Below are 19,282 nucleotides of genomic sequence, written 5' to 3'. Positions count from 1 at the left end.
CAGCTATTGAATGCATTTTGTTCCTAGAAGACACGTAATTGCAGTTCTTTTAAAGCTGATGAGAAGAAATGTCACTCCTCATAAGTTAGGCTTAGTATTTTCTCATTATTTTGTCAGGCAAAACAACCGTACTGCGGAAAACCATGAAATTACTGGTTATCTTTCTGTTCTTCTCTTTTTAATTTTCTCACTCCAAACAATCTGTCTTTCTGTTTGTGCACCAGCATGTCAGGGTGCCTGTAGCTGCCTTAAACCAGTCTGTGTAATAGTATGTATGCATGAATGTATGTACTGTATGTGTATTTGCATTCTATGCACAAGTAGGTCAAATATTCTCAGAATAATGAACTGACATTTGAATTTTTCCAGAAAGTTCTCTTCAACATGTATGTAAGTGAAATAGCACAGCCAAAATCCCTGAATATTATGTTTATGAGTGTTAAGAAATTCGTCAGTGTGTGTATGTGTGTAAAAAATAAAATAAAAAATGTATAGTAATGTATGAATGCTCTCGAATTTAAAATGCTTCTGATCTGTCCCTCATCCACAGACCCTGAGAGCAGCGGGGAAGACCTACATGATTTTCTTTGTGCTGGTAATCTTTGTTGGCTCGTTCTACCTTGTGAATCTGATCCTGGCTGTGGTGGCTATGGCATATGAGGAACAGAACCAGGCCACTATGGAAGAGGCGGAGCAAAAGGAGGCGGAGTTTAAAGCCATGCTGGAAGCGCTGAGGAAACATCAGGAGGACGTGCAGGTTAGGCACTGTTTCAATGCCAATAATAAGGGTCCTCTTTGTGCAATTTCAAATGTGTTCTAGTATAATGTTTGCCTGGTATATTGGATGGTTGTTTTGCATTTAGTTATTCACTAGTGATCAAGTCTGATTTTTAATTGTGAGCATTTTTTTTGACTATGTTGGAATCTAAAATAATTTAGATCAGTGAATGATTGATACATTTTGTGATGGCAGGCTAATGCTATGGCAACGTCGGCGGGGACGGTGTCTGAGGACGTGGTGGATGATGATGGTGAAGGAGGAGGGAACTTGTCCTGCAGCTCATCTGAGATGTCTAAACTCAGTTCCAAGAGTGCCAAAGAGCGACGCAACCGCAAGAAGAAGTGGCGGCAGAAAGAGCAGGACAAGGAGAAAGGGGACAGTGAGAAGTTTGTCAAATCCGAATCAGATGATGGAAGCAGGAGGAGCAGATTCCGGTTCCCTGACAACCGTTTAGGGCGTAGGAGTTCCATAATGAACCAGGTAAAGAATGACATCTGTGTATCGTTAAAAATGTATTTAGTTCTTTTTTTAACAAATGGTGTGTGAAGAAAACAGCATACAAAAATAACTAAACGTTCAACAAAATATTATATAAGCTGCTTATTATTTATTTTATGACTAATACATTTTATTAAATGCATGTATCCTGGTCATCCATAATTTTATATATGGTATAAATTATGTATAATTAATATAAAAAATTACATAAACATCAACATTAATGGGTCATTATTAATAAAAATGTATAAAAATACAATTGCATAAAGATTTATTATAAATGAAAGAAATATTTGTGTCGTCATTTTATTCTTACAATAACTTATTTTGTTATTGTTAATTGCTAAGCTTCATAAATTCATAAATTTAAAAAATAAAAATAAATTATTGCAATGTTGTAGAAAAATACCAAATTAATTTACTACTACTGTGTTATTTTCTTTTTTAAATAGGAAGAAAATATATATATTTTTTGTAATTTTATTTTAAACTTTGGACAATACCTGTCAAGACCTTAGAGGTGGGACAAGCCAGAAAACACCATCTTGTACCATTTTGCTTTTCAAAAATAATGGATAAAGTACCTAATGTTTGTGCCTAATGTTAAACATTCCACTGTTGAGAGCAAATGTGTAAAACCAAAGAAGTCAACAGTTCCACTTTTTATTTTAAGGTGCCCTTGTTACAGTGTAATTATGCTTGTAATTATGCATAATTTACTGTTGTTATTATAGTACGTGTAAAATGTGTAAGAGGCACACTGTAAAATGAAGTGTTACCAAGTCAACATTTTACCGATTTCACTCTGTTTTCCTTGCCTCCAGTCTCTGCTCAGTATCCCAGGCTCACCATTCCCTTCAAGACGCAACAGTAAGAGCAGCATCTTCAGCCGCTGTAAGGACGGAGGCTCAGAGAATGAGTTTGCAGATGATGAGCACAGCACGGTTGAGGAGTACGACGAGAGGCGCGATTCATTCTTAAGCCCGCAACGTCGCAACAGCTACACGGGTTACTACGGCAAGCGCAACAGCACTGTGGATTGCAATGGAGTGGTCTCTCTCATCGGGCCGGGGCCTGGCGGACGCCTACTGCCTGAGGTGATAATAGATAAGGCAGCCACTGATGACAGCGTAAGGAAGTCTAAGAGTAGATCAGTCTAGGCATGGGCATCATCTATCTCTAAACCTTGGCTCTTTCTCTCTGTTTGGCTCTTTCTGATGCATTTGTGTAATGGTTATTTTGACTTTGCTCTAAAATGAGCTCTCTTTCAGTTGAGGACTGCTCTCAAAGCCTGTGTGATATGCTGCCCTTTTATGCCAGTTTGGAATTAGTGAACAAGCTGCTAACTATAGATACACCTCACTGTATGAATGCTAAGATTCAGGTGTTTCATAAACTACTGTTAAAAGGTTTTGGGTTGGTAAGATTTTTTTTATTGTTTTTGAAAGCCTGATCAAAACTACAGTAAAAACAGTAATATTGTGAAATTACTTTACTTATATGGCAACCCTTAACCCTAACCCGGAAGAGCTGCTCTGTGTTTACACAACACTGCCGAACACTAATGCATTTATTTGAAATAGAAATCTTTTGCAACATTATTGTCTTTACTGTCTCTTTTGATCAACTGAATGCATCCTTGCTGAATTATATTATTAATTTATTTTAAAAATGTTACTGAGCCCAAACTCTATAATGGTAATAAACGTTTTAGTAGTTATTTTGCAGGATTTCTGCAGTCATGTTCATTTCTTGGGGAATCGGTATTCATATCATCATCTTATTACACATTCACTCCCACTCTCATTTCATTTTAAGTTTTTAATGTGTTCTTTTTAACGTACATGTCAACTCATTGTCCTTTGTAATTGTATTTTGGTTTATATTCATGTAAAGGTGATTAACCATGAAATGATTACACCGCTTACACCCTCCAGCCTTCAATTCTCTTTTCATATGTTCTCTTCATTGTTTTTCCTCCTTTTTTGTGTTGTATATAATTTTTCTAGTGTTTCTTCATTATAGTTTTTTTGATGATCAGTACTTTTGCATCTATACTGAAGCATTGTAGTTAGCATGGTAGTCTGCTAGCTTAATGAATCTTAAAGAGCTCTGGATTACCTTCAGATCTTCAATGCTTCATGAGGTTAATGGATCATGATATTTATTCTTTTCCTCTCTTGAATTCTTTGTCTGAATGCATGCAGATGCATGCTGACTGGATCTCCTAAAAGCTGGAGATGCAGGGGCTTCAGATGAGGGGAGGAAGAGAGCGGAGGACAATGGCTGATTTATAATATGATGAACTTGAATAAGTTACTAATTCATAGGCTTTCCAGCATTCTGGATATTTTAAGCCCAGTTTATAAAACATATACTTGACTATTTCAAATGCCCAAAAGATTGCAAATACATCCTGATGTTTAATATTTGAGCAATTTGATAACATGTAGCATGTTAATAACGTGCTTATGTTTCGTACAAACACTAATGACAAATGTATCTCCACCCTACCTTCTCTCCTGTGATAGTCCAGCATGTTTCCGCTTTAATGCATTCAAATGAAAATGGTTCCTTTGGACAAAATGTGTAAATTGTCAAAAATGTTACTCTTCTTTTAGCCAACCTTTCTCTAACTAGCTCTGTGATGAAGATTTTTCTTCCAGCCACTAGCTGCACTATAATGTTGTGATGGGTCTGTTTACCCTCATTGTTTTCCTCCTGACAGCCAAATTCTGATCTTGAAATCAAGAAGAAACTCTCAGGCTCTCTAATGGTTTCCATAGAGCAGCTTAACACATCGTTTGGGCGCAAGGAACGAGCCAACAGTGTGATGAGTGCGTTAACCAACACATTGGTTGAGGGTATGTTCACATCTTGAAACCTAATGTGGAATGTCTTGCTTTTTTTTTTAAACATTGTTATCATGGTTACCTTAATTGTATTCTTTACTTCCAGAACTGGAAGAGTCTCAGAGGAATTGTCCACCATGCTGGTACAAATTCGCCAACACATTTCTTATCTGGGAGTGTGGCCCCGTTTGGATGAGGATTAAAGAGATTGTGAACCTGATTGTGATGGACCCTTTTGTGGACTTGGCTATCACCATTTGTATTGTGCTGAATACTCTCTTTATGGCCATGGAGCATTACCCTATGACGCCGCAATTTGAGCATGTTCTGAGTGTCGGAAACCTGGTGAGGATTCTACATAAACCCTCTAGAAAATACCCCCCCTCCCCCCCTTTTTTTCCAGAGAGTCTTTAAATTTAAATATGAAGAATTCTTTCATCGCTTAGTGAAATGGTCCCCCTCCCCATGGCTTATATTTTTGTAGTCTCTGTAGAGACGTTGTTGGAACACTCAAAGCCATTTTTTATGCCTGGCATAAAGACAGTGCTAAGCTATTGGCTGAGTGTGGTGGTGCAGAGCCAGCATAAATATTTCATGTAACCTAATCAATGAGCGGCTCTAAAATGGTGGTGGTTTCACAGTTCTGGAGCTCAAACCTGGTAGAGAAAAGCAGATTATCTTTTCCCACTGTTGAACCAAATTGCTTTTTATATTACGTAGCCAAGTGATGGCGAAACTGTTAGGGCTCATAAATTCTCACTGTCAGTGCAGTGCCGTACACTGACCACAAATCATTATTTCCCAAGTCATGTGACCTGCTTAATGGAGTAAATCATATGCATGCCTCTCATAGTGAGGCCTCTCTCAATGTAATTTCAGCTTTGCTGACATGGTTTAATAATGATGCAAGTATTTAAACTGGTTCGGTACATCCGTGTTCGCTCTGTAGTCATGGTAGCAGGGGGCGTACTGGGATGGAGCAGGTCGTGGCTGTGCAGGCGGCAGCGTGAGTCACGTTCGCTGGCTGTGCAGACACATGGCAGGCCTCCTGGAGTCAAGGCCACCTTGTTCCCTCCCCCAGATCGCCCGCCTGCAGGGTGATTAACTGTACCCTTCACCCGTGACAGCAGGATGATCTGTTTGACACTTTAAATGCCACAGAGTCTTGTGTTGATTTGTCAGGACATTATTGTGAATGTGTTGGCCAGGATTGGGCACTGCTAGGTGTCATGCAATGTCAGAAAAGATCTTGTGTGTAATGGATGAAGTGCCTTTTGATAAGTTGGTTGATTATCAGATTGCTTTTATAAATTAGTCTGGCATGTGAAATTAACAAAATGAGATTAAATAAATCTCAAAGTAGTCTTTTTGTCAGCAATCCGTCTAAATTTTAGTTTTTTCTTTCTAGGTGTTTACTGGTATCTTCACTGCCGAAATGTTTGCCAAACTGGTTGCAATGGACCCATACTACTACTTCCAAGAGGGCTGGAATATATTCGATGGCTTCATTGTGAGCTTGAGTTTGATGGAGTTGGGCTTGGCCGATGTGGAAGGTCTTTCTGTGCTGAGATCCTTCCGATTGGTAAACCTTTTTATTGCTTCAGAATTTCAATGTTTTAATAATGTAATGCTTGTTAATTATGTGAATCAGGTAACAAAATTATTTGACATGAAATGGATATTCACCCTATCTTGTAGTTGCATCTTATTATGAGTGATTCATCAATGCATATGCTTCTTCTTTTTTTGACCATATAATTTTTAATCAAGATTTCTTTACTCGATCTTCTAGTGAAACATCAGATTTCTCTCTGGTGATGTATGCCATATAATCGACTTAAACCCCGCCCCTTTTTTTACAGTTAACTAAAGCTCGCATTCAGATCTGCCTCTACCCAATCAACAACTGATGAAGAGAACCAAGTCCAGTCCCGCCAGAAAAACGCGATTATGCGGTCGCATGATACAGAGCATAATCAGCCAAAGTCCGCATATTTATGCGGGGGCCACATTTTTTCAAATACGCCGCACTTTCGCCGCATAAATTGCCGATTTCCGTGCAAAATATGCGGGTTTTGCATGATTTCATAATCCTAGCATTTTCGTTGCAAAAAAGTCACATATATCTTAGCAGAAAGTTGAAAAATGTTGCGTTTGCTTCACAAAGAGCAGCCATTTCCCCCTGTTGCCATGGGAACGTTATGAAGTGACGTAATTATGCGACGTGAACATCATCGAAAAGCTGTAAAACAGGAGCACACTATTTTTTTATATTTCATTTATTCATTTTTACAGAAGTTGTAGCATATTCCTTTTGTAAAGCTACAGAACTTGTTTGACTCATCAATGTTTTGTAAGTTTGATGTGTTTATTAAGGTCTGAAATAAAACAAGATGAGAACTTAAATATTCCAGCACTTTCTGTGATGTAGTATGCTTGCTTATCATAGGAAGTAATAAGAAATGACTCTTTACATTAAGGTAGCTAGCCTAGTGAGAACAGGGTGTTGGGGCAATCACTTTTTTTTTCTCTTTTTCATCAAACCGCAGTTTTTGCAAGTTCCCGCAATTTCATCACAAAAAATTGCATAAATATCCCGCATATTCCATCGCATTTTTAAAGAAAACGGGCTGCATAATCAAGGATTTTTGCCCGCAACAATCACAAAAAAAGTCCACATTTTTCTGGAAGGACTGCAAGTCCATGTCCTATATACAGTGCATAAGTGCATAAGCTTAGCATAAGTGAATACACCCATGCTAAAGTTGACTAAAAAGAGGAATAAAAAATCATCTTTTCAAAATTGATCTTAATACCCTTAAGAACACCAATTTTCTTTGTGAATGAATAATGTATCGTAAATAAATAAATGTTCTTCCTTAAAATTCAGGGGGCAAAAGTCAGGACCCCCATGCATAGTATCCTGGATCCATGAAATAACTGGCCTTTAAAAATAAAAATCTGCCTGCCTCTATGGAAATTTAACATAGGGGTGTCCTGACTTATGCCCCCTGTATTTTAAGGAAGAACATTTATTCATTTACGATACATTTTCCTCATTTTTTTAATTAAGGCATTAAGGTCAATTTCCAAAAGATGATTTTTTTTATTCCTCTTTTTAGTCAACTTTAGCATGGGTGTATTCACTTATGCTAAGCACTGTATATTGTATTTATTTTTCAATAATTAATTTCACTCGGATGTACATCACAACGCAGAGGAAATTACCTTTTGCTACTTTCATGATGTTGCAGCTTTAATGCTTATTTAAGCAAAAATTTTAGCATCATGCTCAACTCATTGACCTAGAGAGGAATTGCTTAAATTGGGGTCAACCACACTGTATGCCTGTATATACAGTATGTCAGTTATAACTTTTCCATCATTTTATTATCATTTGATGTATTACTACTTCAATTCCCAATAAAAACAGTATAAACGCATCTCTCTTAAGTAAAAGAGGTGTTTAGCACCTTCTTTACGCGGGCGGCAATAGCACAACGTTAATTGCATCAGACAGATAGTGAGTATAATAAGTCTCATTTACATAGAAAGGAGGTGTGTTTGAACTCAAAAGAATGACAGTTATTTAATTTAAATACAGAGCAACATTCGTTCAATGCATTCAGCGTCTGGTTAAATTGGATTGTGGGTGGTTAGTGAATAAGACATAATGAATAAGTGCCGTAAATTTGCTCTTTGTTTTCAACAGCACACATTCAAAGACCAATACTGAATGTTCATGGTATTTTAATCCTCCTTTTTGTCACTTTTAACAGCTGAGAGTGTTTAAGCTGGCTAAGTCATGGCCCACCCTCAACATGCTGATAAAGATCATTGGTAACTCAGTCGGAGCTTTGGGGAACCTGACCCTGGTGTTGGCCATCATCGTCTTCATCTTCGCCGTGGTGGGCATGCAGCTGTTTGGGAAGAGCTACAAGGACTGTGTGTGTAAGATCTCTCAGGATTGTGAGCTTCCCCGCTGGCACATGAATGACTTCTTTCACTCTTTCCTAATTGTGTTCCGGGTGTTATGTGGAGAGTGGATCGAGACCATGTGGGACTGTATGGAGGTGGCTGGACAAGCCATGTGTCTCATTGTCTTCATGATGGTCATGGTCATAGGGAATCTGGTGGTAAGTGTGCTTTGATGCAGAAAATGTATTTTTGTTGTGAAATCTAAGCTGAGTTGTACTTATATGGCGATAAACATACAAAATCTGTTCCATAACTTGTGTGGCAGCATCCTAACCATCTTCATAACTCATAACTGATCATTGAAATGTTATTCATTTGCAAGCATTTCAATAGAGTTGAATGAGTTGAATGTTAAGGTGTTACATGCTAATATAATATATGTATATTATGAAATATGTATTTTATTTTTATTTTAATGATATAAAATATATGTAATGAAATTATATACATGAAAAAGTTCTTAATATAATCTTTTTTTCATCCTAATATATTTATCCTATGTATGGTGTATATATATATATATATATATATCATTATATTTTATTATCCATTTAATATTATAATATTATTTTATTAATATTATGAAAAAATAAATAAACCATTTTTATATTATATTTTTTTAATGAAATGTATATAAAATACATTTCAGATGCTTCAATATATAAATAATGCATAAACTGCTCCAAAGGCAGCTGTTTAGGTTTTGAACTGAAATATTAGTTTGAGACTACTTTTTTTACACTACTTTTCTCTCACGCTGATCAGGTCTTGAATCTGTTCCTTGCCTTGCTGCTGAGCTCGTTCAGCGCAGACAACTTGGCAGCTTCTGATGACGACGGTGAGATGAACAACCTGCAGATTGCAGTTATCCGCATTAAGAAGGGAATTGCCTGGGGGAAGATCAAAGTTCGAGAACTGGTCAACATCATCCTCAGGAGGAAGGTCACCGATGAGGCCAAGCCTCTGGATGACATGTACGACAGGAAGCTGAACTGCATCGCCAATCACACGGGTGTGGACATCAGTCGTGACATGGATTATCAGAAAAATGGCAACGGAACCACCAGTGGTATCGGCAGTAGTGTGGGCAAGTACATGATTGATGATGACCACATGTCCTTCATCCACAACCCCAATCTGACGGTATGTGTGCCTATCGCTGTGGGAGAGTCTGACTTTGAGAATCTCAACACTGAAGATTTCAGCAGCGAGTCTGAGGCAGAGGGCAGCAAAGAAGTGAGTATGCAAAAGAGCTGATGCTGTGATGCTTTCAGGCTTTGCCCTAGATGCAATGAAATGTAATTCCTGTGGTTATTGATTTGGTCTCAGGAATAAATGCTCAGTGATTCTAAATGGAGGTGTTTGCAAATTTTTGCAGTAAAGTGTGGTATATTGTTTCAAAATGATGTTCAAACGTATGTAGGCCATTAAGAACATTGTATTGTGAAATATGAATACAGACTCTTGACGTTTCATTCTTAAAGTTAAGTGTATAATTTCTAGGCTTGGTTTACAAACACTTCTTGTCTTCCATTAGTCAAGCACTCACGTTATTGATTGCTCTGTTTGTTTGAGCATCCTGACCAAGATTGGCTTAATTTTTTTAATAGTGCCAGAGACCAATTACAAAATATTTTTTTGCAGTATTTTTGCTTTGCTCTTTAAATTTTTTTAACACTTGTTGTGACCTCTCTCTTTTCTCGATGAGTTGGATGACATCAGCTCATCAGAGGGCAGCACCATAGATATTAAACCAGAGGTAGAGGAAGCGGTGGTGGTGGAGGCGGTAGAGGAATACGTTGACCCAGAAGCTTGCTGGACCGAAGGTAAAATGGCTCATGCATTTTATTATTTCTCTGTTTGTAAATTTGTACTTACTAAAAAAATAATATACAATAAGTATAATGTGTGCCATTTTGCAGCTTGTGTGGCCCGATACAAGTGTTGTGATGTACCCATCACGGAGGGCTGGGGTAAGAATTGGTGGTTCCTCCGGAAGACCTGCTATCTCATTGTGGAGCACAACTGGTTTGAAACCCTCATCATCTTTATGATCCTCCTCAGTAGTGGAGCATTGGTAAGAATATACACAAACACAACTTTCTTATAAGGATATGCACAAGTATTTTGTTCTATAATTAATTGAGTAGAAAAATACAGCTTAAAGGCCTTGTACAGTGCATCCGGAAAGTATTCACAGCGTTTCACTTTTTCCACTTTTTGTCATGGCAAAGGCTGTGAATACTTATGTACATGTGGTTTTTTATTTTTAATAAATTTGCTAAGATTTCAAACAAACTTCTTTGATGTTGTCATTATGGGGTATTGTTTGTAGAATATTGAGTAAAATAATGATTAATCCATTTTGGAATAAGGCTGTAACATAACAAAATGTGGAAAAAGTGAAGCGCTGTGAATACTTTCCGGATGCACTTTATACAGCTAAATTTGGTTGTAAGTTCACTTTTTAGTGCTTGATCCTGTTCTGTACACACAGTTCACTAAGTTAAGGCCCGGGTATACTTCATTTTCCATGTTCCACTCCGTCTCACGCACAGTCGAGTGTGCGATCCTTTCAAAGTATACAACTTTGGCCGTGAGTGCGGAAAGACACGTTTGGCATGTACACATTGTCTAGTGGATTTGTTTTCAAAGCGCTCAAGTCACTCGCACTTGCACTGTTGTGCGCGCATTGTCCCCACAGTCACAAAAATTGGGCTCCTCCACTAAAATTACGTCACATGGACGTGGACGGCCGAAGTATACTTTGGGCAGTGTGACAGCCGCATTCTACAATTGAATTAACTCCCGAAAAATGCAGGTATTGACAACCGCATTAACAATTAGAAAATTTGTGTACTGAACCGAACTGAACAACTAGTTGTTAATGATTTATTTAAATGCTCGTCAGACATATGTCTCTTTTCTGTATGCGTGGTGCAAGAAGGTCACAGGGAAATAGGTGTGAACATTGACTCGTTCATGTTGCCAGATCAGCAAGCAAGAACAAGCCCATAATAAACCAAAATGCTTTATACTGAAACCAATACCAAAATATCATGACCCACACCTGCACACTTTAATAGTGCACATAAACTTGATTACTTTATGAGCCAAGACCAAACAACAATCCCAAAAATGCACTTCAAGGGAGCGTGCTGCAAAGCAGCCTTCCAAACATAATCAAAACACAACGCCTCTGCCTACGGTGGTTTTGTTAAAACTGCAGAACATAACGAGTCTGGTAGCTGTAATATTACTTTTGTTTAAAAAAATAGTGGATGCCAAAAAAAATTATTACGACGATGTCAATCATCGCATTTTCAGGATTAAGTCATTTTCCGTACACACATGGAACGATACTGGAGTGTGTACTTTGAAAAATATTGCATGATTTACTGTAGTTGACTGTGCTTGACAACAAATAAAAAAAAAGTAAATTCCTGTGGCAACTTATTTACACTATATTTTGGATTCTATCTGACCACTGCATTAATATACAGTTGAGGTTAATGTGAAGTTCAAGCAGGCATTGTTAGAGACCTGGCGCCAGAGCTGGGTGATGTGATTAATGGACTGTACTATTCATCCAATTGGATCTATTTCTGGCACTGGAAATGTTCCTGTCTTTAGCACAGCTAATGTTGCCAAAAAAAGAATGTAATAAAATCAACGACCATTCCTTATACAGATGCATTTTGTAAGCTGACTCTAACCTGTGTTTTTAACTGAATTATTGCAAAAAATAGCCTTCTGTTCAGTTGTTTTCCCGATATTGTTGTGCATATTATTATTAAAATTGTGTTATTGTTTTTTTATTATTATTTGTATTACCTTTTTAACTTAAGTATTACCTAATTCTCTTCTTTTAAGAGATTATATTTTCATTAGATTTTAGTTGTTCATTTGAAATGAATTCCACTGAGAGGTATTGTGAGCAGTTGATAGTACTTGTGGTGTTAATGCATCCATATGTTGTGTGCTGCAGGCTTTTGAGGATGTGTACATTGAACAGAGGAAGACTATTCGTATCATTCTGGAGTATGCTGACAAGGTCTTTACCTACATCTTCATATTGGAGATGTTGTTAAAGTGGGTAGCCTACGGTTTTGTCAAGTACTTCACCAACGCTTGGTGCTGGCTGGACTTCTTCATTGTTGACGTAAGTCTACTACTTCAATCGTGCTATGTTTGTTGTCTGTTTACTAAATGCCCTTGACATACACATCTTGTTGATGGGTCCCATCCTGCCAAAAGCAAAATCTGACTAGTGGTAAATTGAGCCATAAATGGAACAGCAAAATGCAGTGCCAAGCAGAAAATATTAATTTATAATATAAAGCTCTGTGAAGCGAGATTTTGCAACAATGCACTATGGGTGGGGCCACACCGCGTGACGTGAAACACAATATGGCTGCTTTGGACAAAAAAAATTAAAAGGGATTAATTTCTTTTCTTTTTTTTTACATGGGAGAGATGAGAGATTTGTTGTCACTTTGTGTTGAGGCTAGTTTAAAATGTGTTAGAAAGTGGTTGGGAGCTAGTAGAAGTTAACGATTAAAAACTCTTGATTAATGAGCTGTATGATTCTCATTTCTGTTAATGAATTTGCTGTCTGATTGTAAAATGTGTAATACTATGAAAAGTGTAATTTAAGTATATTAGCACAGAAAAGCAGAAATAAAAGAAGAATAAGAGAGTAGGAATTAAAGGCCCACCTTTCAGTTAAAAGAATGCCTTTTTGTTAGTGTTCTTTTTTTTCTTTTTTCTTTTTTTACATGCACACTAACTGAACCAGACAGAAAATACTTAACATGATTTTAGCTGACATGATTTTAGTTTTTATTTAACTTATTTAAGTTAACAAACAACTTTGGACATTTCTGTCTTTTCCCATTTAAGTAGATAGGAGCTATATGTCTTTTACCTACATCAAAAATTATCTGCAGTGGGCGTTACCTGTACAGGTCCTTTAATTAGCATATTGTGATAAAGTTCATTATTTTCCATAATGTAATGATAAAAATTAAACTTTCATATATTTTAGATTCATTGCACACCAACTGAAATATTTCAGGTCTTTTATTGTTTTAATACTGATGATTTTGGCATACAGCTCATGAAAACCCAAAATTCCTGTCTCAAAAAATTAGCATATTTCATCCGACCAATAAAAGAAGTGTTTTTAATACAAAAAAAAAGTCAACCTTCAAATAATTATGTTCAGTTATGCACTCAATAGTCAATACTTGGTCGGGAATCCTTTTGCAGAAATGACTGCTTCAATGCGGCGTGGCATGGAGGCAATCAGCCTGTGGCACTGCTGAGGTGTTATGGAGGCCCAGGATGCTTCGATAGCGGCCTTAAGCTCATCCAGAGTGTTGGGTCTTGCGTCTCTCAACTTTCTCTTCACAATATCCCACAGATTCTCTATGGGGTTCAGGTCAGGAGAGTTGGCAGGCCAATTGAGCACAGTAATACCATGGTCAGTAAACCATTTACCAGTGGTTTTGGCACTGTGAGCAGGTGCCAGGTCGTGCTGAAAAATGAAATCTTCATCTCCATAAAGCTTTTCAGCAGATGGAAGCATGAAGTGCTCCAAAATCTCCTGATAGTTAGCTGCATTGACCCTGCCCTTGATAAAACACAGTGGACCAACACCAGCAGCTGACATGGCACCCCAGACCATCACTGACAGTGGGTACTTGACACTGGACTTCAGGCATTTTGGCATTTCCTTCTCCCCAGTCTTCCTCCAGACTCTGGCACCTTGATTTCCGAATGACATGCAAAACTGAGCAACAGTCCAGTGCTGCTTCTCTGTAGCCCAGGTCAGGCGCTTCTGCCGCTGTTTCTGGTTCAAAAGTGGCTTGACCTGGGGAATGCGGCACCTGTAGCCCATTTCCTGCACACGCCTGTGCACGGCGGCTCTGGATGTTTCTACTCCAGACTCAGTCCACTGCTTCCGCAGGTCCCCCAAGGTCTGGAATCGGTCCTTCTCCACAATCTTCCTCAGGGTCCGGTCACCTCTTCTCGTTGTGCAGCGTTTTTTGCCACACTTTTTCCTTCCCACAGACTTTCCACTGAGGTGCCTTGATACAGCACTCTGGGAACAGCCTATTCTTTCAGAAATTTATTTCTGTCTTACCCTCTTGCTTCTGGACAGCAGTCAGGTCGGCAGTCTTACCCATGATTGCGGTTTTGAGTAATGAAACAGGCTGGGAGTTTTTAAAAGCCTCAGGAATCTTTTGCAGGTGTTTAGAGTTAATTAGTTGATTCAGATGATTAGGTTAATAGCTCGTTTAGAGACCCTTTTCATGATATGCAAATTTTTTGAGACAGGAATTTTGGGTTTTCATGAGCTGAATGCCAAAATCATCAGTATTAAAACAATAAAAGACCTGAAATATTTCAGTTGGTGTGCAATGAATCTAAAATATATGAAAGTTTAATTTTTATCATTACATTATGGAAAATAATGAACTTTATCACAATATGCTAATTTTTTGAGAAGGACCTGTATATGGTCGTCGAGTGACCTGGCTTGTCTTAGGGGACTTTAGGAGCTTTTTTAAACTGATAAAATACATTCTGTGGCATTTCAGACAGTATAAAGACTGCATATTCATTGACCTCACAATAACGTTTGCCAGTCACAGCAAGGTAAGTTTAAAAGATGGCTTAAAAATAGCTGAACACTGGTGTAATACTTTCTTTGAGCTGTCAGTTTAAAATAAAATGGTGTAGCAGGGGAGATGAAATGACAAATCTGCACACTGTCCTGTTTCTATACAAATGTCTTATATGGTTAAAAAAACACACAAAAACAGGATGCTTTATTTTTCAACAAGATGTGAATGTTTTGGGCAGAGAAGAGTCAAATATGGTATTTTATAGTGAAGCTGTTATGCAGAGATGAAGCTACAAGAATAATGGTGTGCTTATCTTGAATATAACTGCTTATGTAATATATATTCTTTGTATCTAAATCGTGTTATTTCTTAAGATTACATCACCTCTTTAAGATCTATCACCAGGCATAGCCATGCAAAAATGCTAGATTTCTGCGTGACCCTGAGATGCTTGAATATCTGCCATCAAGAATGATAAAACTGGCTTTAAAAATCACCAGTACTGTGCAAATATTTATACTTTTTCATCTTCCCCCTTGTATGCAATCAATAGTGAGTTCCTTTTGTAAAAATAACAGAGGCCATATCCATCCTTGTATGGTTTAAATGTTCGAATGGAAATTACTAGCCAGAATCAGTCTATCAATAACAAGGATTATTGATCTAAGATATTCAAGCAGTTCTCATTCTAAATTAACCTTGTTTCCAATTCTTGTACATATGTGTATGATGTCTATATTGTGTGAACAATAAGATATGTGTGGCCTCTGACTGGTTTCATTTTCTACCCTGCCCTTATTGTGGGAGGCTCACCAAGTGTAATTTGCATTTTAGAGTCTGTTATAAGTTATGAGTGCAATCAGTTGTTCCATAAACACATAATATTTTACATAACAAATGACTGATGTTAATTTAATTTAAATTAACATCAGTTAATTTAAATTATGAATCAAAGTATTTGATTGAAACATTTTAAGCTGTTTATGTGACTAAAATGCTCACACTTGGACTCCATACTAAGGGATTCAGAGGAATGTGATGTGGATGTGCTTTTCTCATGATATGTGGAGGACATGTTACAATTGCAGTGACGATGTCAAGATACAAATTGATTGTATGTGTGTTCTGACCTTGTTCCTGAACTAACCACATTTTAGCAGAACTCGTACACCTAATAATGTTTAATGAGCTGCTGTGGAACATTTTTAGATGCATACACAGTATATCTGATTTTTAAAATTATTATTTTTTACATTATATGTCCTTAAAAGTCATCAGATGTGAAATTCCTTTTGCAAACCGTTTTCGTCCACCTGAAATCTTTCCAGAAGCATATAAAAGCTCCAAAAAGCTTGATTGTGGAAATCTGTTGTTTAGCACTATAAAAAGAGAAATTGACTCATTAACAAATAATTAAATATTAAATTTATTTATTTGCAAATATACTTACACACACACAACCTGGTCCTTAAATCATATCTGATGCTGCATTTCATTCTAACTCGGAAAGTCTGAAATTCCTACTAGGAAAAAATAATATTATTATAATTCTTCAAAATGTTTTGGCTATTAGCTAGCTAGGCTAGTCTAACATTGTACTATCTAGCTTTAATAACATGATCAGTGTGGGCAATATGACCAAAATCTTTTAAGCAAACCACAAAAAACAACTAATATTTAGCCTAATATAGCCCAGGTACAAAAAGATCTCAAGTAATTATTTAAGTAATGAAGTTAACAGCAAGTAATAAAACTGAGAACAAAGAAACAAATGACAATAGTACAAATAAATACAACATATTTGTTTTTTCCATGTTGTTGTTTAACATTTACGACACAGACAGCAGCGGCTATATTAGGTTGCTGTTACTTTAAGACTTACAGTAATGTACGGATCCAATACTGACAAGTGTCCCAAACTGCTTGGTCCCGTAAAGGTGGGGTAGGCAATTTTGGAGAGGCAAGCAATAGCAAGCGAGCTTTGAAAACATTAGATCACACTCTCACTTCAGAGCTCTCTCTCTCCAAATTACAACATTACAATAATAATGAACGTAAACAACTTACAGAGCTCAGACCTGAGCTACCACCTGACTGCTGCAGATTCATTTCGGCATTGATAGTGCTGGCAGAGAAATGCATAAATCCAAGTCTGAGGATGTGAACAGCTCTGAGTAAAACGTCACGGGTTACCATCTTATAATTACGGTTACGACATGGCATGAACACAGCATAAGCTCGTTGTTTTGGTTCTGGAGGAACTGTAGAAGGCGGCTGCTGCTCAGGGACTGTCTACAACTCTGCATAGCCTTATGGAGCACGCTGATGACGTGTGATGTCTAGGTATAGAAATACATAGGCTGACACACAGGTAGGACTGAATGGATTGATTGGACGAAAATTTTTTGTTCCTGAGGCTTCCACAGAAGATATATGAAAATGTTTTAATGTTTAGATCACTTCTATTATTGATTGCTATCAGGATGTGAAGAGAGTTTCAACCAGAATAACAAAAAGTGTTTATAAAATTGCTTATCCTACCTTTAAGACATAACCACCAAGACGGACATTTTGGCATAATTATGTGTGTATCTGACCATTCAAGCGCAATGAGCCTACAAAGAGAACACAATAGAGGGTATGCGCATGACGTCACCGTCGGCCGGAGTGAATGCGGTCACGCCCACAAGTGGCAAAAAGACTGAGCGGCAGCATTTGTTTTCAGCGTGAATGCCGTGAAAATCACACAAAACACATCTAAACCGGGAAAGAGCTTTGCGATTGACTGTACAACTAGATTTGACCAGAAATCTGAGGTACTGTATATTTTTACAGACTGCAAAAAGCTACAGACCAGACTATATTCTGCATAATTGGATGTTTTTAAATAAACACTGACAAAAAACTATACAAGTTTTAGATCATCACGATATGATGATATACAGTATAACATTAATGTAAGTGACCACTCGGATTTAGACCTATCTATATTGTATTTATATAAAACGTTTACAGGCAAATTGTCTTCATTTATTTCCCCGGCGTCGAAATCAGGCACATATAAATGTCAGGAAACACGATTCCTGGCTGCATGTCAATATCCATGGATCACTGGATCTTTAATAAGTTGTAAGGAACACTATATCGAGTCCAACTTTTAGTTTAAACTGATAATAGTTTGTTTTACTCGCGTTAACGCAGTTTCCCCTATTAACTCCAGTCACGCAGCAGCTCTTCTGCCACTCAGTCCCGCTGAGGGGGGCGTGTTCCGGCGGGGAAGTGACGTTAATGCATTCCCTCTATTTGGTACACACGTACTGACAGGCTGCAAGCACACCCACAGAAATGCAAATAAAATTTTATTTTTTGTGGTATGCTGCACTTTTAATAACTCTGTTTAATACTTACAAACATATCCTACTTTTATTTGGTCATTCATCCATGTTTCTTACTCGCTTCGCATGGTCATTGGAACTTATGTGAGACGGCAGGTGAGAAAAGTTTGCTTTCGCTGTTTCACTGACATCATGTGCGCACATCTGTATCCTAGTGAGAACAATGCAATAATTTACAACTTTAATTAAATTAGGGAAAACTCAATTAGATAATTATTATCTATTCTTTGTGAGACCTGTTCATTTTAACGATTATTTTGCGTTGAAATGACGAATTATGCAGGATTGTTGATTTTGTTGATTTTGCGTTGTATTCAGCGATATCGTGAAAAACTGGAGGGATGGTATAGTGTTCCTGTAGTTCAAATGGTGGAGAATGACATTAGTAACATCAGGGTAATGGACTTGATTTTCAGGGAATGCATTAACTGATCAAATGTATTTCTTGAATGTAAGTTGCTTTTGATAAAACGTCTAACAAAGGCAATAATGGATCTTAATACTGTATGTCTTGCACACATCTTCTGAGCATTGGGACAGTGCATTGCTTTTTTGTTCTGAAATCTTAAAATATCAAGCAGGAAACTCCCACATCTGACTTGAAATGGAATGCAGCATAACACATAATCTGACCATCCAGCAATTGACTAAGGATTCATCCCGGTGCTAAAAAAGAAAAAAGAAAACCTCAAGCTCTTACTACAATACATACCCACCCTCTGTCCAATAGCTCCTATTCCTCAGCCCTAATCGAGGCTGATGGAAGCTATAGTCCTCCGTGACTATTTCTGGGTTTCTGGACTAACACTTGTGCTAGTTGGAAAGAACTCCTTATCCCAAAGATGGATCAAAAGTTCATTCCTCCCTTCCCCACTCACACCTGCTCTTCCCTTCCTTGAGGTAGTGCTGAGATGTGTTGATGTTGAGGACATGCAGCAGATGGTGAGTTGTCCTCCTGACTAGTCTATGCTCTGTTCCTCCACTGTTCTTTGCTTTTATGGGTGTGATGCTCAGAGGGCTTTCACACGGGGCCGGCATCATATCTAGCATGTGTTTGTGATGTGTGTTTATGTATATACGGTGTATATGTGCCATTATTTACCATAATCTGTGTCATACTATATATCTGTGCCATCAACCATACAG

The 19,282-nt window shown here is 37.6% G+C and overlaps 1 protein-coding gene across 5 annotated transcripts in view; it reads left to right on the top strand.

The window, feature by feature from the left end:
• Positions 1 to 19,282, top strand: part of scn8aa (sodium channel, voltage gated, type VIII, alpha subunit a) — a 61,551-nt gene that overhangs the window by 28,253 nt on the left and 14,016 nt on the right. For 3 of the 5 annotated variants that reach the window (XM_056238712.1, XM_056238708.1, XM_056238709.1), the window contains 11 exons: positions 551 to 757; positions 974 to 1,261; positions 2,104 to 2,409; positions 4,008 to 4,143; positions 4,238 to 4,476; positions 5,540 to 5,713; positions 7,911 to 8,267; positions 8,875 to 9,345; positions 9,818 to 9,935; positions 10,032 to 10,186; positions 12,098 to 12,271. In XM_056238712.1, coding sequence (XP_056094687.1) covers positions 551 to 757; positions 974 to 1,261; positions 2,104 to 2,409; positions 4,008 to 4,143; positions 4,238 to 4,476; positions 5,540 to 5,713; positions 7,911 to 8,267; positions 8,875 to 9,345; positions 9,818 to 9,935; positions 10,032 to 10,186; positions 12,098 to 12,271 — 2,625 coding nt within the window. The remainder of the gene's footprint in view (positions 1 to 550; positions 758 to 973; positions 1,262 to 2,103; positions 2,410 to 4,007; positions 4,144 to 4,237; positions 4,477 to 5,539; positions 5,714 to 7,910; positions 8,268 to 8,874; positions 9,346 to 9,817; positions 9,936 to 10,031; positions 10,187 to 12,097; positions 12,272 to 19,282) is intronic. The other 2 variants (XM_056238710.1, XM_056238711.1) reach the window with 1 other exon arrangement.

Source organism: Rhinichthys klamathensis, unplaced genomic scaffold (genome assembly GCF_029890125.1).
Source record: "Rhinichthys klamathensis goyatoka isolate OS25496 unplaced genomic scaffold, OSU_Roscu_1.1 h1tg000020l_1, whole genome shotgun sequence".
NCBI lineage: Eukaryota > Metazoa > Chordata > Actinopteri > Cypriniformes > Leuciscidae > Rhinichthys > Rhinichthys klamathensis.
Note: the sequence above shows the minus strand (reverse complement) of the source record. Positions and strands in the feature narration are given on the sequence as shown.